Source organism: Paralichthys olivaceus, chromosome 15, assembly GCF_024713975.1.
Source record: "Paralichthys olivaceus isolate ysfri-2021 chromosome 15, ASM2471397v2, whole genome shotgun sequence".
Taxonomy (NCBI): Eukaryota; Metazoa; Chordata; class Actinopteri; order Pleuronectiformes; family Paralichthyidae; genus Paralichthys; species Paralichthys olivaceus.
The window spans coordinates 18802449-18828287 of record NC_091107.1 but is presented as its reverse complement, the minus strand read 5'-3'; the positions used below and the strand labels follow the sequence as shown (position 1 = coordinate 18828287).

Below are 25839 nucleotides of genomic sequence, written 5' to 3'. Positions count from 1 at the left end.
CTCTCGTTTTCGTCTCTGTTTTCACTGCTACAAACTACATTTGTTTTAGTTTTAGTCATGGACCATGACAATTTTATGTTCAACCTTGAACACTGAGTATCTGGTTTAGTTGTTTGCACCAAAACACTCCCACAAATATTGAAATGCATCCACTCATCTCTGTACCAACACAGAGCCCTGCAGAACACTTTATATCACACCAAAAATGCTTTCAAAACGATATCATCCTCATTTCCGGATCAACTCTTGTGTTAAGACATTTGTCTCCCAACAAGAAAATATCAGTGACCAAGAAATCTAAGATTCCACTGCATTGAAAAAAGAGCGACACCTACTTGAAGTTGTACCTGACTTTAAAGTGTTTGTTAAAGTGGTTTATTATTAAATCAGAAATGCTGCAATATGTATTCTAGTTCCTCTCGTTCAATACAAAACTAAACACTCTGTAATCCATGTAAATAAAGGTTAGCTGCAGATATAAATATACAACTCTAGTCAACCCTGTTTTCATCCATCACACCTTACATGTGTTATGTGTACACAACTGGGAAATGATCTGTCTACAGTCTGATCATCCCTGGGAATCCCCAGCAGATATGTGGAGGCATACAGAATTAATTGCATCAGGGTTTTCCACATATATATATAGATATATATTTGTATATATATAGAGTATATGCTGTAAGTTACAGTCTAATTTGCAGTAATTCTGTTTTGTGTTTGGCTTTACACTTATAACATGTTTCGATACTGTGTTAACATGTGCAAGGTAAGAAAACATAATTGGAAAGATGGATAAATACAAAAACAATCTATAAAGATGGATTCAGGCCATTGTAAGAAAAAGAAAGTATTAGACCATTCTAAATACGATAAATGGATGTCTGTTTTACGTTTGAATTTGCTACCACTAGGTGGCACCTAAGGACCTTTCTTGCTGAAATAATTCCCTGCGAACAGAGCAAGGTGCAAACTGTGATGAGGTGAATGTGAGTCTCCACAATTCCTTCATGGTTTCACAAGAAGCAGGAGAACAGCACTGCTGAAAACCTTTAAATATCTTCTTGTTGTGTCATTTCATTTATTAGAACTGTCTCACTGTTTTGTAATCCACACCTCAATCTCACACCCTGTCTGATACTCTGCTGGTGCTATACCCTTCACACACACACACACACACACACCTGCTGGGGAACAGATTTCCTCACAACTCGATTTGTCTGTATGAAGATAATCAGATGCTTAGTACTGCAAATCCTCCCATGCCTATTTGTTGTCTTTTTCTATCATTGGTTTAAAAATGGTCAACTGTATAATCATTATTATGATAAAATGTTTTTTCATTAATAAACTGACACCATATCTGTCCATCATGAACAACAAATAATCATTTTCACTTTGTAAAAGAGGTTGCATCACTGGTACGTCTTATCAGCTGCTACAAATCAAATTTATTCCTCAAGGAAAGATAATAAAGTATATCACAAGTAGTTCTATGAGCCCACAGCCACGCTTCCTGATATAAATATTATCCCACAATCCACCTGTGAGATGTTACTTCTCTTTCATACAAATTAGATTAGAGTCATTTTTTAATCAGTCGTACCTGTACCGAGGATGAGAACAGTTCAGACTCTCGCCTACATGGAAATAAATATTTCATGTTTAGTGCTGGTGGGAGTGAGGACTGCGTGGATTACCCACCCTGCTGCCTACATCCCATAAATCCCCCTCAGTCCCATGAGGCTAGTGTTGGCTGCTGCTGCTGCCTACGACTGCGTCTGATGGATTCATGAGTTAGATTGAAGCTGCGATGAACTTCGTGAGGGTTCAGCTGTTTTTACGTAAAACAAGGTGTGTGTGTGTGTGTGTGTGTGTGTGGTCCAGGTATTACTCATGTTGTGAGGACCTATATCTATTAACACTGTCAAATTATGGGCATACTCGTCTCCATATTGTAAATCAATACATTTTAAGGCAATTCAATATTTTTAGGTTAAGGTTAGATTTAAGTTAAGATTAGGTTCATGTAATGTTAAGTTTAGCTTTAGGTTTTAGTTTTAGTTTTGGTTAGGTGTAGTTTAGTTTAAGGTCAAGGTCAAGGTCAAGGTTAGGTTTAGGTTAGGTTAAGATTAGGTGTAGTAGTAACTATGGTTAAGGTGTGTGTGTGTGTGTGTGTGTGTGTGTGTGTGAGAGAGAGAGATCCTTCTCTCTTGTGATGAATCTCTGTTTTTAAAATTCACAGCAGCAGTTTTGCCGTCTGTCTCTCCCATGCACATTTTTTATCTCCACTCTCAACAGTCTCTAATGTATTTAATATTCATCTGGATAAACCTGACCTGGAGACATTCCCTTCTCTGCAGTGTCAATGTGACTCCATTGTTTGCAGATAACATTCAGCTCAGCCCTTGTGGCTGTGTGTTTTCTTGGATTGGCTCCCGCTCTTTGTCTACACACACCACTGTCCACAGGCTACAAGGCTGCACAGCATGCTAACAGATTGTGGCATTTTGCCTGCTGCACAGATTTGGGTGCCCCACCACAGTCAGATGATGCCAGTAGTCACACATCTGTTACTGTAACTGGCCAATATAATTCTATAGACCAGACAGAAATCAGTGAGGGACTCAGTATGATGATTCTTACTCTGGGTCACACTGACAGGCAGGAAGCCTTTCCACACTATTGACCACTATTGACAGAGTTCACCGGATATTTCTTCGAGACTAATGAATGTCATCAGCTAAATGTGTATACATCAGAATCGCTGTCATCAGTCATGAAATAAATCAGCTCCACGATCAATTTTAATTGATCTGACTCATTGTCAGTCAAAGGTAGCATTCGAAAATAGATTCAACGTCAAAGTGGGATTTGACCAAACAAGTAAATGCTGCTGAAAATCCAACCATCACAACACGCGGGTCAAAAGGTGGATTCAGTTACTTCTGCCGCCACCTCGTGTGTCATCTTTTGTCTTTTCATCTCTGCAAGACATTGAAGTGAAAACACAAATGGGTGTAATTACATTGTTACATTTGTTTGCTGGCAGGATTATGCAAAAACGACTCAATGATAACCCATTCGATTTTGGTGCAGGGATCTGGATCAGAGGGTGGATCCAGGATTTTCTGATATTTATGAGTGTGTGCGATTTGGTGCAGATCCAAAGAAAACTCTGCATCTTTTGATTTTAAATTGATTTCATAAGGGCACTGTTGGCGGAGGTATGCTCTCTATATGAGTACCCTTAGTTGCCAAATGAATTGCTACTGTCTAATATCATAAATAGGCTTCATGCAGAGGTTTTCTGATTACTCTGAATATAAAGACTTTTTATATACGGTCTACGGTAACGATACAATGACTTTTGCTGATTCTCACGTCTTTACCTTTTCTTTATCTGTCTTGACTTCACAGTTCCACCTGACTCCTGACTTGACCTCTCATCAACCCCTGTGCACACACACAGTGTGTTTACACCCACAGCTGTATTAATGTGGAAAAGAGGTCAGGGCCAGACTCAATACAATAAGAATCATATGTTCATTCTGCTCCCACTCCTTACGCATATTTTCTATACGACCATGCTATGCTATTTATTTTTCTCTCTCTTGCCACAGTCTTTTTTTCTAACGTCCTATTCCTTAGACTTTAGGGTTTCAGCACCATTTGAAATGTGAAGCTTATGAATGGACAGGATTTGAGTCCATTTCCTGAGGTTTTGTAGAAAAAATAAATCTTCATCCTCTCTGTCTCACTGCCATATGTGAATAGGGGGAGCCTGTGATTCCTGTGGTAAAAGCAGAGAATGAGGTCATTTGATCTGCATCGTACTGTACTTTCACATATGGTGGTGAATGTGTGTATTATTTGATGTTGGAGAACAGGATTAAGAGACATGTACAAGTCATTTGAAAAGAAAGAACATAGTAATTATGACTATATTACTTGATTAATATAACAGATGGCTTTGAAGTAAATGAGGAAATTGTAATGAGCACTTTTGCCAGCAGATTTCATTACAATAGCTCCATGTTAATATTTTAATTAGTCGTCTTAAACCACCTCTGGGAAATTTACTGTCAAGACCTTTTTACTCCTGTTTGATCCAATGAGTCTTTAGACTTGACAGTCAAAGTTTCTTTGGGTGGACTAATCAGTAGCACGAGAGGAACATGCATTCAGTTTCACCTTCATTGAGCAGAATACAGCACCCGGTAGGCAACCTGCCCTCGTGAATAATCTATCAACCTCATGCTCCTTGAGGTTGATAGATTAGATAGTGTGCTCCTTCAGTGACATTCACTCAGTCATTCCTTCATTCGTGGTTTACAGCGCTCTGCTCTGGTTTGTCTGGTTGTGTAAGAGGTGAGGAAAGTGAGAGGAGAGAGCAGAGCATGGAAAGAAGCCTGAGGCAACTGAGTCTTAGTTCAGCTGAAGTTTGAGGAATACATGGATGCTATCTCATCCAGCTAAAGGTTCATATATAGTGGGTTTCTTTTGATGTGTGTCAACACAGGGGTCCTCGTTCTTACAATGTAAAAAGACGAAATCTGTTATCTGAGTTATCTGACTATCAATCCATTATCTGTATTATTTATCCTTTGAGGGTCTAGGAGGAAGCTGGAGCTATTCCGAGAGATTGTGCAAGAGGCAGGGTTCACCCCGGAGAGGTCACCAGGGTACAGCAGAGCCAACATATAGTGACAAAACCAATCATACTCACATCTATGGTCAATTTAGAGTCTCTAATTAACCTAAGCCAACTCTGAATGTCTCTAGACTGTGGGACAAAGCTGGAGTACCCACACAGACATGGGGAGAACATGCAAACTCCACACAGAAAGACCCCCACCAAGGTGGGATTCTAATTGGGAACCACCTTACTACTAGGTGACGGTTCTAACCACTGCTGTCCATGCTAATGATATAATTCATGCAAATTTAGCATATTAATTGCTGTACAGACAAAAGAGAGTTTGAATCTGTTAGGCCTGTGGGACGCTGTATCTTCATCCTGAAGGTAGAGGAACTAACTCCCTGTGCAGGGGTCAGTACAATCCAATATGGCCAGGACCTTAAACCTTAAGATATCGAGGTTAGAGAGCTGAACTTGATTTACCCCACTCATTGTACTGACAACTGACAAGCTGACCGAGCTTATTCAGACCAGCTAATTATTAGAGTATAACTGATTCCACCCAATTAGGGAGCACTTAATTACACAAGGAAGTGCAACATTAACTGTATGCATAATGTTCTCCTGGCCTTAAGCACCTTTAATTACATGGCACATTATGAGTGTATATCATATCCTGGATCCATGTTTAATGACAAGTAAAACTAAAATTAATTCATTTGTCCGCTTCACCTCTTGTAGAGGAGTAGATATCTATGTGCACATTCACTTATGAGTGCTTGTCTTGGTGTGCACTGTTTGATCTGATTGGGTGTATCTGTGGTTTCTCGGCTGTACACACCTGCGTACAACCCGACAGACACTTTTTTTGTTATGAGTGAGGGCGTGTACATTCTGTAAGTGTACAATGTAACCTGCTCTTCTGCTTCCATTCACACAGAGCTCTGGCCATTCACTGCCCCAGCCTGCTCGTAAGTCATTCACAAACCTGCTTCTCAGCCATCGCTTCACGTGTGGATCCAATGAATGCAGATGCTCCCATGTACACCCAGGCACATGCATAAATAGCCACGGAAGTTTTTATTTGAATCAGTTTATGCTGCAGTGGAAACAGTAGAGCTAAATATGGAAACACGCGAGCTAAAAACAGCAACCATAGAAGACCAACATCATTCACGCTTTGCCAAGTCAAGCATAAGCTCATGTTTAATTCACAAAACTCTGGTATTCATAACTCCTTCTTGCTGCACCCGTGACACTGAACCAACTGCAGCACATAACAAGCACAGTTTCGCTAACACTATTCCACTGTCAATTTACATTACATCCTTGTTAGTAAGCATGCAAATCAAATTAATCCCCCATCACAGCAGGGACCTCGCTGGCACAGTTTGAAATGAAGCCCCTGCTTCAAGGCGCGATGGGAGTGAGGAGTGATCATTAGAACTGGCTGGAGGGTAATGACGTCTTCTGCTACTGTGGCTTCAGTGACAGCACGCCCGACCATTACTTGCCATTTATGTCTTCTTGAATCATTAGCGTTGGTTCCTTCATTGACATTGCTCAACCACCATGAAGCACATCTCTTATTCATTCCACATGGGCAGACACTAAAGACGAGGAGAACATCTCATGCTTCCTCTACAACATGTGTCGGCTTCTCTAATGACACAGTAATACATGCAGAGCCATGCATTAATGCAGACACTGACAGCTCAAGGTTAGTTGCCTCCGCAGGCCTGACCATCCATTGACACATGAGAGCAGAGATGCTCAACACTGGGAAAGGAAGAAGAGGAAAATCTCTTAGCTGCACCATGTTCTCTGTGGGAACAGATCTAGACCTCTCCTGTGCTATAAATTTGTCGATGTTTATTGTCATTTTTTGTTCCCTCAAAAGTAGCTGCTGTTGTACTGACATTGAAATATACTATATACTGTTTAATCAACCAGTAAAAAATGATTTTTATTTTGATTCTTGGACCACATCTATTATCTAGTACAAGTAGTAATACTGCACTGTGAATTAGTCCTCCATTCAAATCTTACTTTAAAAATATAGAAATGTTATCAAATCTACTTTAAGTGAAAAAAAAGAAGTACTAATAATGTATCAGAATGACCGATATCAGTTTCTTAGTCTACTAATTAGAAGCATTTTACTTTTGTAGGATGTTAGGGAGGAACCTATTCTGATATTTTTGTGTATTGATTGGCGTTTAGATTTATAGCAATGGCGCATGTGAAATCTTTTTTTGTAATGTAATTAGTGAGTCCAGTTCTCAGAAATGTGGTAGACCAAGTTGCCTCCCTCAAGTTCTTTCGGCATTTATGGCACAATTTGTCATGATTCTGTTCTGACCCTGAGCTCTGGAGGTCTATTCTAGCTCTATTTCGTGGACTCCTTGTTTATGGACACATTTTGATTGTGGACATTTTGCTTGTGTTTGGTTGTTTTCCCTCAAGTTCTCAGTTTCCTGTTTTATTTTGAAATGTTTTTGCTCCTCGTGTGTCTCCAGCTTTATTTTGTGCCTTTGTCCTGTTTCCCGCCCTTGAGATTGCCTGCACCTGTTCCTCATGTGTTTCACCTGTGTTCAATCACCGCGGCCTCTCTGGTGTATAAAGTTCCCTTCGTCTTTGTCAGTTCGGCGTCTTTCCCTGTGCACCGTCTTTTCTTGGTACATCTTGTTTCCTGGCTTTGTCTTGTTCTTGTCCTTCACCAGCTCTGCTCTTAGTTCAGATTATCTGCTTTTGGACTTTGATTTCTTACCCTGACCCAAGAACCTTTGTTTCAATTAAAATACCTTTTTTGTTTTTATCACCTGAACCAGTGTCCTGTATTTGTGTTCACCTCCACACCTCACGTAAACACAATGAAGACAAAGCACTCCATGAGGAGTTTGACAACTTTCTGACAATTAAGTTGATTTCCTTACCACCAAGTGTAATTTTACAAAAAGGAAAGTATTTTGATTTTGGATGGAAATGGAATGAAAACACTACATTCATTTCTCTCACTGTTTTCCACATTCTGGTCTCCTACATTTCGAAGTTTATGTTTTATTACCACCACTTTCTGTGGTTTTCTTTGCTGTGTCTTCTCCAAATGACAGCAGCACGTCCCCACCCCAAGTGAACCTCTAATGCAGCGAAGCGCTGTTCTTGCCTTCTCCCCTCAATTGCACCAATAGCCTGGAGAGATGTCTGTTGTTCTTCACTCTGTGTTACTCATTTTGAACCTTATGTTCAGTCTTGTCAGTGGAAAGAAACATCTGCTATATGGGCCAGTGGGTGACTTGGTTTGTCAGTTTTCATCTTTGTCTTCTTGTGGTACAGCATGTACCGAACCTCATTTATTCATGCTTTATTTTCGTGGAATACAAATGTGATGTGCTTTGAACCGTGTACACTAAAACCAAATCGTTTCCACCCTGAAATAATATTAAAACTCTGGAAAGTAGACCCTGGATCTCATACTCGCATGCAGACGATAGTATTTCACATCAAATGCAGATGACAGTATCACACCACAGGTCTGGGAACATGGCAAACACAGACTTGTGTAATGTTTCCACCTCACTTGCTTGAGCGAAAATATCATTGTATCTACGTTGTGAGGCAGGTCGGAAAAGTTGGTAGGGTGTGAACAGAGAGAGGTGAGAGATTTGCAGAAGAGATGTGAACTGCAAACTGCAGATACCTCAGTTTCATGTGTTTTCCTGCAGATTGTCTAATTCTGGTTCTGTGTGATCTCCCTCTTCCTTTGTGCTGGTAACTCAATTATTCATCAGATCCACCTAATTACCTTTGGAAATAAAAAAAACATCTAGGAGGTAGTCTGAAAATGCAGACATTCCTACAGAGATTCCCTCTGTCTGAAATCACTTATTCCAGTTCAGGATGTTGGTGACGTTTTCTTTGGTTTGAGTCATGTTTCTCGACATATTGTTAGTTTAAAGCCTCACAATGATGAGTGTGTGCGGTTTTCACCACAACATAAACCTTTTGTGCTCTGATTTTAGAATGAGATGTTTCTGAGATGAACCAGTTGTGGTTGTTATTTATTATAGATTTTAGATCTTTAATTTAAAGCCTCTGCATGTTTTCACACTGCTGACACTCATCGCTCCTTCAGGGAGGATCTGCTAGAGACAAAGCAGATTATCTTTGATCACTTGGAATTAAAGAGAGCATAAAGATTATAAGGGTTTTCCATTTTACATTGCTAGGCTGTTGGACAGCTCTGAAGATAAAAAAAAAAAAACATCACACAATGCTGGGTTATTCCATTTGCATTACTCTAAAATAAGGTCAAAGACAAAAGTGTAAGAAATTGCATGCTCTAATTCAAGTTACTATTCATAGTAGAACAGGTCATCCATGAAAATTGTAAACTGTGGCAGCATTCTGGTAAACACCTCATATCATAGCACCCTAAATTACAGTGTAATTACTGAACATACAAGCCACCAATAAAACTTTTAGGAGCAAGAAGTGCAGTGAATCAGGAAATAACAATGTTTCTCTTAAGTACGGGCCTCAAAAAAATTACACCGTAGTAATGTTTTAACTACAGGGTGTACAGTGCAACAGCAATGACATAAAAAGGAGCCAAACTGCGTATGGAACACTTACTTTGTGAAACAAAAACTTCAATATAACACATGATATATTGTTGAATATCCACAGTACTTATGTTTAATACCCAATAAACCCCCACAATTTTTGTTTTTATGTGTAACTTTTAGTATTTGCCTCCTGAAATATTTAAATGATAAGACCATAGATTTATACCATTATTGCAAAGTGTTGCCTTCTTCCTCTGTATTAAATATTTGTCTTGGTAACTCACTGAGGGTTTTATTGATACACCCTGTACATACTAATAAGTTAAACAGAATGGAAGTGTGGTACCTTAAATTATATCCACATCAACAAATCTTTAATGGTCTTTAAAGAAGTGGACTAATTATGTCAATAGACCATATAATCATCCTTGTTATCAGTAATAGAATGAGTCAGACACAAAGAGAATGCTTTAATAAGCTCATCAAATATTTAAGACGTCTGTTTAACAAAACACATGAACACACAAAGAAATAGTTCCACTTTCAAGTGTAACATGGACGTTTAGTTTAAATCTTGAAAGCTTTACAAATCCCATGTCTTTCTGCTTGACCTGAAAGCTGACTTTAGGCTTCATGGACAAATGGGTACACTTCTAAACAACAGGCCCCTGTGATTCAGAGTGTGTAGCGGTGTGTGCTCTCAGACCCAGAACAAGCTGACATTTTAGAACTCCGCATTCACCGGTGGCTATTTCTCAACCTGCATTTACCCTGCGTGTTGTACAAAGTTTGTCCTCTGTGAATTTAAGTGCAAATGGAAATTCCAGCGCTCGCTAGAATGGCTCCCCTTTTCCTGTCTACGCCCCGAGTGTTTCCTGCCCGCTGCATAACTAGATGTGTTGACTTTTAGATTAAAGCGTCTGACTTTGGGGGTACATATCGGTCTGACTGTGGGAAAAGAGTGTTGATTTCTCTGGGTCATCCAGCTATCACACACTGACTCTCCACTTAGAGCTTCCTCTGGCTCCTATATAATCTTCCCCCCTTCAAACAGAGGGCACGTCGGATAGAGGGATCTGTTTAAAATGTGGCTTTGCTTAATTAGAGGCCTCACAGCCGACGTCTCAAGTCTTCTTTTGTCCAAATGCAGTGTATAGTTACTCCCAGTGTTGTGTTGCCCTGTCATAGACATGTCCATTAGTGCTATTAGCTGCCATGTTAGGTAACTCTGCCCTTTTTAATGAATGCCAGCACACAGAGGGCCTTCAGCTGAGAACTTCCTCACTTCCTGTGAAGGTAAATATTATGTTTTTTTTTCTTGACTGCATCCACAGCAGGGATGTCGTGTGTGTGATGTGTAAGTTGGTCTGTAAACCACTCTGGAGACCGTGAGATTACTTTACAAACGGAGCCTCACAGAGGCCTGCTTCACTGCACCTGAACAATACAGTAGTTCATTCACAGACTCTGGCCGTCTCTCACAGTGATAAAAATCAAGCCTTTGTAAGTCTCTGCAACGATGAGGAGAGAGGGGGAAAACACTGCTCAGTCCTGATAGTTCAAAACAAAAGAGTTTTTGCATTAACGTATTACCTTGGACCTGACTCATCCTTGTGTACTGTCATTACGAGGCTGTGCATTAACTCAGTTCTGACAGCACTTAGATAAAGAGACTGATAAAAGCTGTGCAAAGGAGTAGGCAAGAAATATAGTACAACATATATTACTATAATATATGAAATAAATAGGTAGTTTTAATCATTTAATTACTAATTACTACTCAAAGACATATGTATCTCCCATAAAGGTGGGACATGTTTGCATCACCGCTGCTAAATCACAACTAATTTGGGGATATTCTTCCATAGTTATCGCTGCTCGGACTGGTATGCTGTAGTTTTAACTGACCTGTGTTATTAACCTGTTAATGAACGATTTTGATCCTGATCCTGTGTCTGAATCCTAAACACTGGGTTAATAAAAGCTGGATAGTTAATGATTATTTATTCAACTCTGTGAATCTCCTTTAGCTTTTCCTAGTTTGCTCTGAATCAGCCGCTATTGGGAAATCAACTAATAACTAAATTATTTATTATTAATGTATTGTTTACTAATGTATTTGAATGATCAAGATACAGAGGGATACAGTGTACTGAGATAGTCATCCCTCATTATGTCATGATTAGTTTTTCATTACTTCCATCTTTGTGTCAAATAAAACAAAGCCCCACCCTACAAACCCCCCCAATGTATACATTCATATTCACATCCAAATGACAAAACCAGCTACAATAGATTCTATCCAGATAATTTGTTCATATGTGATGTATTACTGCTCTGTATACATAACACTATGTGTTTTCCAGTGCTGATACCATGAAGAGCTGTCGGTCCATTGCCTGATATCACCAACTTCATTCCTCAACCTGCATTCGCTTCGCAACACTGAAACAAGTGGAAATGAACTTGAAACTCGATTAAATCGACTCTCAGATCAATATTCTTAATGCCACCTGCAGTCTGAAAAATCTCACGCCTGGGTTAGGGCCTGGGAAAACAACGGGGGATGTGGTGTTTATTTTTAAAGCAACAGCATCACTCACACATGGCATATGGATGTGAACATTCAAAAAATAACAGTCAAGCTGAATATAAGGCTCATCTCAGACTGAAGACACGTTTGTGGTGTGAAAACTATTATCTCTGCCTTGAGGAGAAGAAAGCTCCTAATATAGATGAGGTGGAGATGATTAAGTCAAAGACTGTTTCTTAATGGAGGCACTGCTGGATGGTGCTTCACTGAGATGTGATGAATGTTTGACAGAATGAAGAGAAACAGACACAGCGTGGTGGTATGAAGTGATTAAATAGGTTTATTTGATTTACAGACATGTACATTTTCTATCAACCCCCCGGAGGGAGCATCACAGTTCAGTTCTAGAATAACATCCTTTGATTTCTCCGCAACCTCCCCTGTATTGACTTGCTCTAAAAATAAAAATAACCTCTGTTTTCTGTTCAACATCAGAAATAGGTCTCTTTTTACACGATTCTTGTATGACAAGAAGTAGCATATTCTCAAAACATCACTTCAGTGATTATTAACACAGAATTACTCGACACAATGGATTTCTACTCCTAGAGGATTGGTGCTAAATCAACTAAATTTGGCAAAAGTGAAACGCAATTCATGACACATCTGACCAGAGCCAACGCTCCTTCTGATGAGATGACAACATGTCAGCACTTCCTTACTGTGAGCATGACGTGACAGAAGTAGATGCCAGCCTATGGTTCAAATTAATCCCTGAACATTAAGTGTGCAAAATGACTTGAAAAAAAAAACACATACATGAGCTACAAAAATGAATGCAACAGTACTGCACCCTAACAATGACACCAATATGTCGTCTTCAACCTATCACATTGCATTTCTTTAGTTGTCTCGGTGAGGAAAAAGGTGTGAGATGTCCAATTTATTATCACAGTAAACAGGAAGTGATGCAGAAAGGTATTGTGTTGTTTCGTTGTGATACAAAAGGATGAACAAACAGGCATTTTCTAAAACCCAAGGACATATAACAAAGTGTAATATACTCAAACCATAAACTTCCCTTTATAGATTATTCTTCATTATGGTAACAAACAAATAAATACATTGCATCCAAGCCATCATTTACAATATATTAAAAGTTGCTGCGTGATATAGCTATATATATATTCATCTCTATTGTAGTTATTAAAAAACTCATTTGGTAACATTAAAAAATAAAAGTAAAACGGTAAAAGGTAAGAAGCTTAGTTCGTTAAGAAGATGTAGGTGTGTAAACACATCAGGTTGGACAGAATCACATTCAGAGAGCTCCAAGCATGTTGGAGAGAAGCTAAAGCTAATGATCTGGCAACAAGGACACAGCCCACACAGCACCCGCACACAGCCAGTGAGTCACGCTCGCACATCAACGCTACAACAGCCACCCCGGTGTCTCCCTTTCTTCCCCCGCTCAGGTCAATCCACCCCCCTCCTCCTCCTCCCGTGTCTTCTTGAAGGTCAGCAAAGTGCTTTTTGTGCCCTTTTATGCACACGCTTCAACAACTCTGACTACATTAGCGGCTTCAAGGTTTCAGTAAAATTGTATTAACCAGGTAACAAACAAAACAGGATCCTAATGAAGCTATTGCCTTTGTACAGAGAATAAACTAGCTGTAATCCTCCTGCATTTGATTTGCATAATTACATGTAAGGTACTTTTTTTATTAATGCATAGCGTGGTAAAATCAAATCCAGGTTTTCTGTCTATTGTGTACTTCCTATGTAAATCTCTATGTCGACTCAGCTCCTGCAGTGACATCTGAGGATTTGCTTTCAAAGGGAGATTCCTCACTTATCCATTATCAGTGATAAGTGGCCGCCGTCAGTCAGACCTGGAGCTGAAGGATTTCCTGTTCCTGTCTGGGATTTCGATTTCTAATAACGAGTAGCTCTTTACAAAGGTCCTTTCTACTGATAGTGGAATGGGATATCTACAATTGCGAGGGGGAAAAGATTCTTATAACAATGGCTGTTATTGTAACCAGCATGGACGGGACTGGAATCTGTCATTAAAAGTGACTCGGCCTCTGTGTGGGTGTGTGTGTCCAGAAATTTAAAACCAACCATCAGCGAGCTACCCTCTATAAAGGGAAACCCAGCTCACTGATAAGGCAGTGTGGATTAAAAAAAAGAAGCTTCCTATATACACAGAAACTCAGGTGTTCCTCCTTAAAAGTCAAAAGAGTAGCATGTCATGTACTTTTGGGAAAAAACATTATAAATGATAAAAATATATAATCCAGTGTCTGCTTAAAAGAGCCTAGATTGCTTCAGCTTCCTTCTGAAACAATCATAGACTATAACCTCCAGTTTAAAATCCATCATCACACAATAAAAAGAATTAAAAAATCACAAGCAACCTTATGAAAAATAATGTGCAGAAATATCTTATCTCTGTCATGTCCTGTGGCTCTGTCTACGCTGATTTAAGTGCTAAAAGCTAAAAACTAAGAACACACATACGAGGGTCATAGGAAACAGATGCAGATGGGAAAGCTCCGATTTTTAAGGCCGATTCACTGACCTTTAGACGGTAACACTCTTTGGCTCCCGGTTGACGGCCATGTTTACATGCACAGCGAAATTTTGATTGATAATGAGAATACTGCATCCATCGTGTAAACAGCGTGTTTAAGTTTGAAGTTAATACTGCGATAAGATGTGCAGAGTGATGTGATGTTAGTCACACTGGTATGTGTTTGAACACATGCAACACTTTTAGAATCATTTGAACAAGTTGCAGCATTTGCTCCACGTAACTTGAATTTTACAGCTATTCAAGCTCAAAGTGTTAAAAGTCTGGGTACGACAAATTGTGGAAAATCTGCATGGACACCAGAGGAGCTTCATGACAGCAGATGTTCGTGTTAACAGCCGGATCAGACCAATCTCTAAGCCAAAAGCTGAATTATCGTGTGCATGTAAACATAGACAGTGATGAAGTCATGAGTGTTGTTGGTGGTCAGTGCAAAGTCTGAAGGAATGTAATGACGCTATGGCACTTGGTGCAGATCGACAGCCGATGAAACAGACAGACATACAGAGACAGACAGGCAGGCAGACAGGGCAGGTTCATGATCAGCATTCAGTAGTATGGCATCAGGAGTTGGAGGGGATCGTGTTTTTTTTTTTTGTTGCCACCCCACCTCCTCCTTGGAAGGTTCAGTGGATCACAGACAGAGGTGAGGAGGTCACCAGCTGTTGGTCAGGTGGCTCCGGCACACCAGCACGCCACCGTGCGTGTTCTCACCAGCCTGTGATTTAGAGGCAGATCAAGAAGGAGCAAGACGCTCCATCGTTCCAGTTCTGAGCAGCCTCAGTGAGCATGTAAAAAGGAAGAGCAGCGGGAGTGAGGAAGAGGAAGAGGAGGAGGAGGGTTGTGGTGGTGATAACAGGGAAGTTGACCCCGGGTGGAGTTTAAAGAATGGATCAGCCGCCCTCCCTTTTTATCTCCATGTTGTCATCCTTGTCGAGTTTTCTTGCTCCTCATTGGTTGTCACCTGAGAGAGGGAGACAGAGAGGGAAGGGAGGGGAGGAAACGGAGCAGTTAGAGCCCGGCATCACCACAGGACATTCTCATGTAATTAATGTTGAGGTTGAAAGCTCCTGGGCCATCTGTTAGGACCTTCCTGATAACGTCTGCCCACCAGGACCAGCCTGTGACCTAAATATATTCCTGCATACCAACACATAACAGTTTGTTTAATGCAGACTCACAGCAGCAAGCTATAGGCCACAGCAACACACATGTATCTGCAGATGGGGTTTTCATTTAGTTGCGTTACTATGCACATGTTACAAGGCGTTCATACACAAAGATTAGTGAGGGAAATGGTTTTCTGAGTAATATATTTCTTAAGCTTTCAGCAAGAATATGGAGAATGCAAATTATTTTTCAAAATAAAATTTGACTGACCATTAAATATGCTAAGTATAAGTAAAAAAAAGTAAAAGTACTAGTTACCCAGCTGAATGGCTGCAGTCAGTGTTGAATTACTAGATTATCAGTACTTATAAATACATGTTAAGGAAGAGTTTCAATGTTGTATTGGCCAAGTCTGCAATTGGCAACGAACGTGTGCATTACTGCCCCCTACTATATCTCTTCTTCTTCTTTGCTCGGTCAACCCGTGGGTCTTTTTCTTCCACCACTCCTCTTTGCCTTATTTCTATTAAATATTTGCTTTCCGTGCTCTACATAACAAGGACTGGAAAAGGCCTCTGATTCAAAGGGAATCTCACTTAAAATCGTCTTCATTTCCATCAAGAAGAAGAAGAAGGAGACACAGTAGATGGCGGCAATGCACCTTGATGTTGATTGCCACCCGCCAATAAACAAAGATGCAGAAGAAGTAAACCCTCTTTATTTGCTTTATGCTCACTTATAGTCAAATTTATAGACTGTGACATTTAATTATTCATGACAATACGACACCGTTCTCTACATTAACACATGAAGCCAGAGGGGAAAGTGTATTTCATATTGGATCATGGCGGAGCATCCCGATGTTTGTTGTGGTCTGTCATCACAGTGCCCTGGATGCTCCACAGCACGAGCTTCTGCTGCTGCTACAATAGGATTAGTGCAGGGAGCTTGGCAGAGCAATGTTATGAGCTAGTGTCATGCACTCTCAAACACACACATACACACTCCAACAGACATCGACAAATACAGATATGCACAAAACAGCAGCATACAAACAAGTGTAATTAAACGGGGATTAATGGATTTTCTAAAACGATGTGTTTTGGTGGTAGAGATCGATACATTCCTCTTATGTATTAAGAGATTAACCATTTTTCCTCAATTAATAAACTGTAAACTCGGAATTGTTTGAGCCAAAAAATGTGTTTCAGTGTAAGCGTTGCATTGAGATAATCAGAGGTATGTGTTGGCCTGCCTCCACACAGATTCACTGACCCTGTGCTAGAGACTGTTGGCCTCTCAAGCCAAAGGGAGATTTGACTGGTCTGGCAGGGAAACAAACGCTTATCAACCTGACTTGATGTGGTTTCTGGCTGAGACGACGTAAATCATGACGGATCATGGCCAGACTGACATTGCTATAGATGCGACTTCACAATCGAAGACAGATGTAACGGAGCAGTGACTGGTCTTGTAAATGAGACTGAAGATGTGTTAAAGAGAGAAGGGCTTTGGTGTCTTCCTATTCAGTTATTCATCTGATGACGAAACAAGAAGAGCTGAGAGACAAGGGGCTTTCGGAAAGTATTGTAAGCTGGAGGTCACATTAGAGCCAGGCTGTGTGTGCCAGTGTGTGTGTGTGTGTGTGTGGGTGGGTGTGTTTGTGTGGCTTGTGGTTACTGCCTATTGAGAACCCACTGAACACTGCCGACTCAGGACTCATAGCTTTTGCTTCATGATAAGAGCACAAAGAAGGAAAGTATGCGCCTGCAGCTGTATAAACACAACAGTAAAAGTTTGCACTGCAGCAACTTAATCAGAGATTTGCCACGACATAAATTTTCCTCCCTGATATACCACTGGATTTCTAGTTACTGAATAAATGAGTCTGGAGCTCTGCTGTCAGATCTCATGCTGAACGTTTGACAGTCCTTGGCTTGGGGATGTCCCCTATCCATCGTGCAGTGTGGGGTGAATCTGGTCAGTGGAGGCTGCTTCCTCCTGCAGAAGAAGTTAATTGCATCTTGTGTATCTGATCTCCGCTGGGATTGCAGCACCAGAGATTAACAGCTTGTGATGTATAACATCTTTGCCGATCCCTGCATCTCTTCATCCTCATTTATTCAGTGGCCGTGTGTCTTTTCTCCTCCTACACTAAATTTCTCTCCGTCACTTCCACTCACTGTTAGAAAAATTCTTTTTTTTGCTATTTCAATACTTGACCATGGCACCAAATCCCTGTCTTTCTCCTTTAATTGTTTCTCAGGGCAGCATGTTGTGGCTCTGGGCTCAATGTGAAGGATGTCAACAGAGAGTGGGTGAACTGTGAACTGTATTGATCTGTGAGTCAGGCCCAAGGGAGGAAGTATTGTTTGTCATTGATTGGATTAGCCTTCAAAACAATTGGTTTCAGTCAGCCAAGAGCTCCACAGTGGGTTCACGTTAGACTTGAAATGATCAGTTCATAGGAAAATTCAACTCTGGCCTTGCGAAACTGTAAGTATCTATATATAGTCCCATCAGACAACATGGAGAAAATGCTTTAGCTGCTGTGTGTGACAGAGGACTGACAGAACCCTGAGGCCGACGGCGTAAACTGACACTAAAACATGATTAGTGTCACAGCCTTGCGGGAGCCTTTCATGTCACCTGTCATTAGCTGTGAATGCTAATGTGACCCTGCCGGTGGTAGTAGCGCTGCCGCATTACCACAGTCAGACCACACAAAGCTACAAACCAAGTCACCCTGATACTGCAGTGTTTTCCAAAGCAGACCTATTTTTAGATTTATTTCCTCCCTCCATCACTGCCATCGTGTCACATTCATCTGTGCACCATGCAAGTTGTTTGTGATGGGAAATACATCATACAACTGTATTCCCTTTTCTTTCTTTTTTTTTTACCAGAAGTGACGTGGTGATGCAGCTGCAAACCCATAACTTTTGTTGTTAGCATATTTAAGGACACTTCAACTGATGCTGATTTGAAATTCAGAAAGCTGCAGATGAATATGAGAATTCTCAGCAATATATCTCTCGAATTTGTATCTACACCCTGAATTATTATTTGTAGATGATTAGTCTTAGGAAAAGGAGGTTATGATTTCAGCCCTGTCCGTGTGTCCTTTTGCGATATTATGCAAAAACTACAGGATGGATTTACATAAAACTTTGTGGAAGGATGGGGTATGGGTGAGGGAATAACCTATATATGATTAGCATATAAGTCAAATTGAAAGAAAGCACCATCTGGATGACCTTCCTTCACATGCTGCACTGTGACACTCAGCATGAATTTGGCCCTACAAACCAAAAAATCCACTAATATGACTACTGCCCACAAATACTGTGATTAGTTGCCATTTTGGCAGATGATCTCTTAGAAATCCTGTCATTTTACCACTAGACATATAAGTAAACTCATGATTTAACCTTTGTTGAAAACTGATAAATTCACTCAGAAGAAACAAGAAATTATTGGGAGGTGGTTATGATAAATGCAGCAGTCAGAATACACATTCATGACCTATTTCTTTACACACAAATAAACCCAGATAACTTTAGAAGGGAATGATAAGAGAGAGCTAAACCTTGAACCTTTGGCTACACATGATAACCTTTACACATAAGTCCCATAAGTTCCTTGTCCTTCTAATCAGTGAGTCAGAGTTTAATCTTATTATTCTTTACGTGCCACTACAGCAGCTCTCCATTGTCCTACTGTGCTGGGTTGTCTGGTGTGCTGCCAATATTGTGTTTCCCCCCCTCAGTTAATAATCAGTTTTGCACCGTGTGTGAGAGTCTGATAAAGACAGGAAGGGGAGAAGGCAGCTCAGGGTTTGATAAGATGCCAGAGAATTGGTCAAATAATCACCCCTCCAAGAATGTCGAAACACTCCCTGCGTACAATGAGATGGGAAATGAATCATTGATCAATCATTTGTGTATCATTATGTTTATCAGTGTTTACACGCCCATAAAGCTCTGCACAGCCTCGGGTCAAGGTGTCTGACAATGTGCAGGAAAACTTGTTTTCGGATCTCTAATGAAAACAGCTCTACATGACGCCTGCTAGGTAATGAGCAGGGAGCTTTATAAATGTTAATGTTCCAGGACCATCTCTGTTATTAACAACATAAACTGCTGATGGAACTGCTGATGTGATAAACACTTAAAGTGTAAAAGCATCTTTATGGGAAAAGGGGAATTTACCTGGTCATACCTTGACTGAGGCGGGTGGTCGTGCCAGCTGGCTCAACCTGCAGGGAGAAGAACTGTTTTAGGAATCAAGGATGCACAAACACTTTTAGACAGCTCCTTTAAAACCACATGCAGCATTTATTACCTATATGCCAGGGAGGTTGTGTTTTCACCCCTGCCCAATTGTTTGTAAGAAAGAAAACCCAAAAACTACTGAACAGATTTTCACAAGACTTAGTGGAAGGATGCAATATGGGTCAGGGAGGAACCCATAAAATTTAAGTGCGGGTCAAAGGCTGTTTTTCAACGTTTTTACCATCTTCCCAGGGAATAATTCATGGATCTTGATGGAAAAAAAGACATTTGGAGCAGATTTACTGAGTACCATTCTAGTTATTCTCTTTTTTTCCCCTTATCTCATTCATCACATCCTAACTGTCCTTCTCTGTCTGCTTTTCAGATAGACTCCAGGCTGCAGTGCTCAGAACACCTCGACAAGATGCACTGACAGATGAGACGTTTCTGCTCTCACACTTCACTAAGTGTAAATGTGCAATGGGTGAATGTGTGGGGAGGCAACATCGTTGAACTCGAGCTATAAATGGCCCTGCAGCCAAAAAAAGCTAACAACCTAGAAATAATAAAGCGCTCTTTAAGGCTGGAAATAGACACGCGCGCTCCAGTGAGTAACTCGTTCGGCTCTGTGCATTTTATAAATAGCGCTGAGTATCTGAGGACAGACTCAACGGAGGGAAAAAAACACTGTAAAATCAGGGAAAATGTATAAACTGGGGGCGTCGGAGTGTGAATGAAGTCTAAATATATCACAATCATGGAACAACCCTGATTGTACAAAGTTGTAGATGTTGCTGTCTGTCTTGGTCCCTGAGGTGCTGTTTGCAGCTTGTTACATAAGAGCTGCTGCTGCTCAAGTTAGATTTTCTTCTTTTCTTTGGGATGTCTAGAACAAATCTATACAGTTCTGCTGAGGCCTAAACTATGTGAGCTATGCAGCAGTATGTTTGCTGTGTACTTAAACGTTGGTGTATGATTAACTAATGCAAAGGTCTAAATCACACAAAAAGATCAATATATGAATGCATTTTCTGAAAAGATTTCTATGAAGGCATCTATATATAATGTAAGAAATCTCTGTGTGTCTGTCTGTCTTTATGTGGAACGCATATCTTGAGAACAGTAGAGAGCACTGTTGATTCTGAAGTGATTCGGACATGCGATACGTTCAGTAGTAATAAACGTTTATTATAAAAAGCCGAGCAGTAGCAGTGGCCTGGGACTCAATGTAAGTGAGGTTGTCCATCACAACAGCAACAATTGATTCTCCGGTCGTAGTTTGAGATTCAGCCAACTTTAAAAAAACAGGTGAACAGCTCTTTGTGCGCCGCTGCAGCTTTAGGCGTCTGCAAACTAATTCCTGCGGTTGGTCTTTACTTTGCAATGGCTCAGTTACTTGGACACTTTCACAGTTTCAGAAAGAAAACTGCAACCAACATCACCAAAGGAAAAGAAAACCGCCAATTCAAAACAGTCAGGTTTAGAACGACCACTGAACTACTGGGAATTCATTTTGTGAATTATTTTTGTGTATCTTATGAATAAAGTAGATTGTTAACAATTATAAATGAAGATTTGTTCTCATAAACTGCTATTTCTATAATTTTCTATATTTCATGCAAGGAAAAGGACTTCATAACTTGTGAATATATGCTCATAAATGTAGTTGTATAATCTTTAATACACGATGACTTAAAAAGCCGACCATGACACATTTCTGTTCAGGATTATATCTGTGAAAACACAGCAATGATTTTCCAGTGAATTCAACTGTGTCTGTTTCATATCTGCACTGCTAAACTCCATCTGCTGCTCCATTAGCTTTTACCCTGGAGCGTGTGGTGTGAAAAGTAAGGGCCTGTGGTTAGATATTGAGCGTGTGCCATTTGCCCACACACGTGCAGTAATGTGGTCAAATAGTCCGAACCACAAACTAGTATCTAATACTGGCACTGTGAAGAGTGGGACTTTTCTTTTAGTCAATATTTTTTATATATTTATTTATATTTATATATTTTTCCCTTTTTTATCCCTGCACAGAAGCCACAGGAATTGTGTGTTTGCAAAGAGCCCTTAAATCTTTATAGAAGCATTACACTGAAGGAGTATTAATGTGTTGAGCGGTAGCTTGACCCTTGGATTATAAAATGCAATAAATATCCCCTTTTCAAGAAAATTGCCTGGTTACCAATTTGTTCTTTTTGGTCATGATTTGTTGTGGGAACGAGAAGCAGCCAGCTCCATAGGGTGAAGAAAAAGTGACTGTAGACAGACGTCAGACATCAGTCTGCCATCCTGCCTAAAAATGTTCCTCATCTTCGACAGGAAGGAAGTCATTTCTGAGAGCGCTGGCACCAGGGGAGCGAGTCGACGTGATAAAAAAGTAGGAAAAAATAGTCTGAACAAGAAGTCGTGTCTCACCATCTGAAAGAGGACGGGTGAGTTTGTTTTAGCCTTTTAAGGCCATGACCAGCTCCCGTGGCCTTCATGTGTTTGTGTCTTGGTGTTTGAAAGAGGAAAATATGAATGCACGAAAACGAGGGGCGGTAGCTGGTAAAAGTCTAAGTAAGCACACTTAAATTGATGGCTAGAACAGCTTGTGTCAGCTCTGGAGCACTTTTAGCTGACTGGGACTTTCTATTGGCTCCAGGGCCATTCTGAGTCTTGCAGGGTTGGCACCAATGTTGGTGTCACTGGGCAGCTTGACTCCGACACGCGTCACACCCCAGCATCGGGCTAAAAAGGGCATGGCATCGTCCGGAAAAAGTTTCAAACCTGCTCATGTATGCATGGCACTCAGAATAAAAATATTATTTCGGTTTTTGTTCAGCTTCCTCCAGCACAGAGGTGGTGCGTTTGGATTTTGGGAGCTCTTACTCAGAAAGTCAGTGGAGGAAAACTCAAAGCAAGTATTAAATATTTAAAGAATGAATAACTAAATAATAAATGAAATAATGACTAGCGATCGAAACAATGTCTGAGTCACTTACTGTTTCTCAGCCTTCTCTCTGTCGTCCAGGAAAAACAAGGCAGTGGCCAGGAAAAACATGCCCCCCAGGACGATGATGAAGGGACAGAGCATGAGGGCATAGCCCAAACTGAGGAACTGCCATAGCGCTGACGTTGCGTAGCTCTGCTGGAGGCCGTCAGAGATCTGCAAAAACACACACGCAAATTTTATTCCAACTAATCATCCGGCAAAAGTTCTTGAAGTATCCCGTCATGCTTTGACACACTACATGACACGATACGCACTTTACCAGATGTTTCATCACAGCAGCAGATAAAAATGACCTGCCGCAGGATGTAACACGGCGTTTTTTGGTTTTAAGCGTGGCAGGATTTCTGATGTTGCAGTTGAGGGCTTCAGTAACGCCGTAGCGGTCAGTCTGTCATGTGTGGTGCTGAGGAAAACACCAGCTGGAGAATGGTGGGCGTGATGTGATCATCTCTGCCTCCCAGTATCACTGATGAGGCAGCTCTCCAACACGCATTGGTCACCGTGCTGACAAACGTGATGGAGAGGAGGCCGCTTTTAGCAGATTGTGCGGAGGTATGCGCAGCGGGAACGAGACAGAGCTTCTCGTCTCTGCGTGAGCGGCTGTAGGTTTCCCTGGCTGAAGCACATTGATTATATGTCAGCGTCAGCACAATGACTTTCTTTACGGGGAGATCTGGAGAATTGCTGATCGAGGGATGTTGGAGGGATCGTTTGTGTGCATATGTGCATGTGCAAGGTGCATTCATGCGTCATGAGGAGGGTGTGTGTGTTAAGAATCCTGTGTACGTACAGCAGTTGTGTGTGTGTGTGGCCAGTGCAGAGTCTATTTCATCAGGTACAGTTAATTGCCTGCAATGTACACAGTGCAGCTTAGCTAAAAATACATCGCGACTCACTGCATGACTAATTATCGTGGCGGAATTTCTTGGGAGATTGCTGAGAGATTGTTCCAGGCGTTCCCCCGCCACCCACTCTGCCCGTGGCCATGTCCTACCAGTGCACTATAGGAGGAGGCCATTATGTGTTTGTCAGGGGATTCGTACACGACAACTGTCTCTCCTCTGGTCTACGTGCTGATAGAGGGGACGCTGGCTCAGGCTCAGGAGAATTTCAGATGCACTAAAGTGGTCGTTGTGTTTGTACCGGAAACCCAACATTGAATTGTAGAGTCGAGCACATCATCTGCAGGTCTGTGTGGCACACAACCCTATTGTGAAAACGACTGACACAATGATTCGCTGACTTTCTCCTGCGGTTGCTTAGCAATAATCCCAGTCTACTTTCCCTGAGATTCTCCACTTTGCTCATTCTCAGGATTCGCACCAGTTGACATGGGAGCGACTCTGTATCAGCCTGCACTCGCTGTGCGTCATGACCAGCCCATCGCACTCGCGTGCTAAACCTCAGTTCAGGAAGTGAGGCGGTGAGTGGTGACGCACTTGGAGCACTTGAGTTGGTCGGGGGTTTGTGGAGGAGTGAGAAACCCCCGGACATTGGCTGCTTTACTCAGTCGTGACCCTCGAAGCTGGATGGAGAAGACCGCGGTGACTGGCTCACTGTGAGGCCATGTCTGGGTAATTCTGCTTGACAGTGTCTGTGTGTGTTTGTTTTCAGGCTGCATTATGCTGACATTTGGAGCCCGGACACTGGAATATTGTTGGAATAATGGAGCCATTTGTTTTCCACAAATGGTGAAAGTTTAATCATCAAATTATGTGTTGGTCATTTTGATTAGTTTATTTTGTCATTGACTTAATTAGATATGGCCATTAAAGGACCTGTGAGCCCAAGATAACATCTTCAAATAGTTGTATTTGTCAAACTAAATTTGCAATAATTTAAAGAAGATTATCGCAGCAAATCTTCACTTAAAAAAAACCAACTAGCTAATGTGGGGTATATTTGCTTAAAAACTTAAACACTTAAACAGGTAGGGATTGGTAATTTGTTTCTGACACACTTATTAAACTTTCAGTGTAGTTTAGATGAGAGGGCTGATAGGAGGTAGTGGGATACATCGGTTTAATATTTTCAAAGTCGGCTGATTTTCTTTCTTTAATCTGTAAAGAAAATTCTTGATTTGTTTTGTGGTTTGACTCATTGTTTAAACACTAATTCAAACATTTACATCAACCAAGTGAAAGTGACAGTGAGAAGGTTTTCAAGTGTTTGTACATTACCAAACGCCACTGGGTTTTTATTTGATCTGCGAAAGAAACAATACAGCGCCATGCAGCCTTTGAGCCTGATTCCCAGAACTTGGATTTTATTTTTCAGTGCCAGTCTTTTGAGGAACTTGTCAGTACTTGGATATTTAACTTACAGCTCCTTTTATCTGGTTCTGACAACAGTTTAACATTTCCATTTAAGAGGGAGAAAAAAAACCAGGACACTTTCAATGTGGCTCGACAGAAAGCAGTGTGTGTTTGATTCACTAATCAAATACTTCCATTGCCTTTGTTAACATGACCTGGGCTGTGAGCCAGAGTCACGATGGTACACAAACACAAAGTAAATTCATAACACTACAGCCGTTTATTCTCCCTCAGCAATTTAATGACATCATTAGTCCATAAATACCATAATCATACTGATATAAATAGTTATTATTGGCTATGGCATAGATTATGGTATGGATGCTATGTTACTGCAGCATGTGTTTGCGTGATGTCTATGCACAGTTTGTCCTTCTTACTCAAGTATGACGTAAAGGATGTTTACCTCCATGGAGTTACTATTGAACTTGACAAATGTTCCCTCTCTCTTTGGAACGATAAGAATGCAGTTTGACAGTCTGAGGTGAATCCTGTTTCACACTCCGCTGAATAGCAAGCAGCATTTGTGTTCTGGCCTACTGGATGCTAATCTATGGGCGGAGATGTGTGCAGTTTGGGTGGAGGGGGTGGGGCTGGCCGTGACCTTGAGAGGCCTTGTGTCCCAGTAACAGCCACTGTCTCCTCTGCTAACCAATCAAATACAGTAACACCGGTCCCTCCCGGGGGGAACAACGAGATTTACCGGAAAACGCCACTGACAGCCTGAAAAGCAGAGTGGTGAAATCACGACTCGGCTCGCCAGATCTCCTGAGACGTGTGCTAAAAGCTGCTCTTGTGCC

General features: G+C 41.0%; 1 protein-coding gene across 2 annotated transcripts in view; it reads right to left on the bottom strand.

The window, feature by feature from the left end:
- Window positions 1-12060: 12060 nt before the first annotated feature.
- Window positions 12061-25839, bottom strand: part of spns2 (SPNS lysolipid transporter 2, sphingosine-1-phosphate) — a 64143-nt gene continuing 50364 nt past the window's right edge. The window contains exons 11-13 of one of the 2 annotated variants that reach the window (XM_020086122.2): window positions 22714-22877; window positions 19671-19707; window positions 12061-15303 (exon numbers count right to left, since the gene is read on the bottom strand). In XM_020086122.2, coding sequence (XP_019941681.1) covers window positions 15250-15303; window positions 19671-19707; window positions 22714-22877 — 255 coding nt within the window. In that variant the 3' untranslated portion in view covers window positions 12061-15249. Of the gene's footprint in view, window positions 15304-19660; window positions 19708-22713; window positions 22878-25839 lie in introns of both variants that reach the window. The other variant, XM_020086123.2, reaches the window with a different exon arrangement.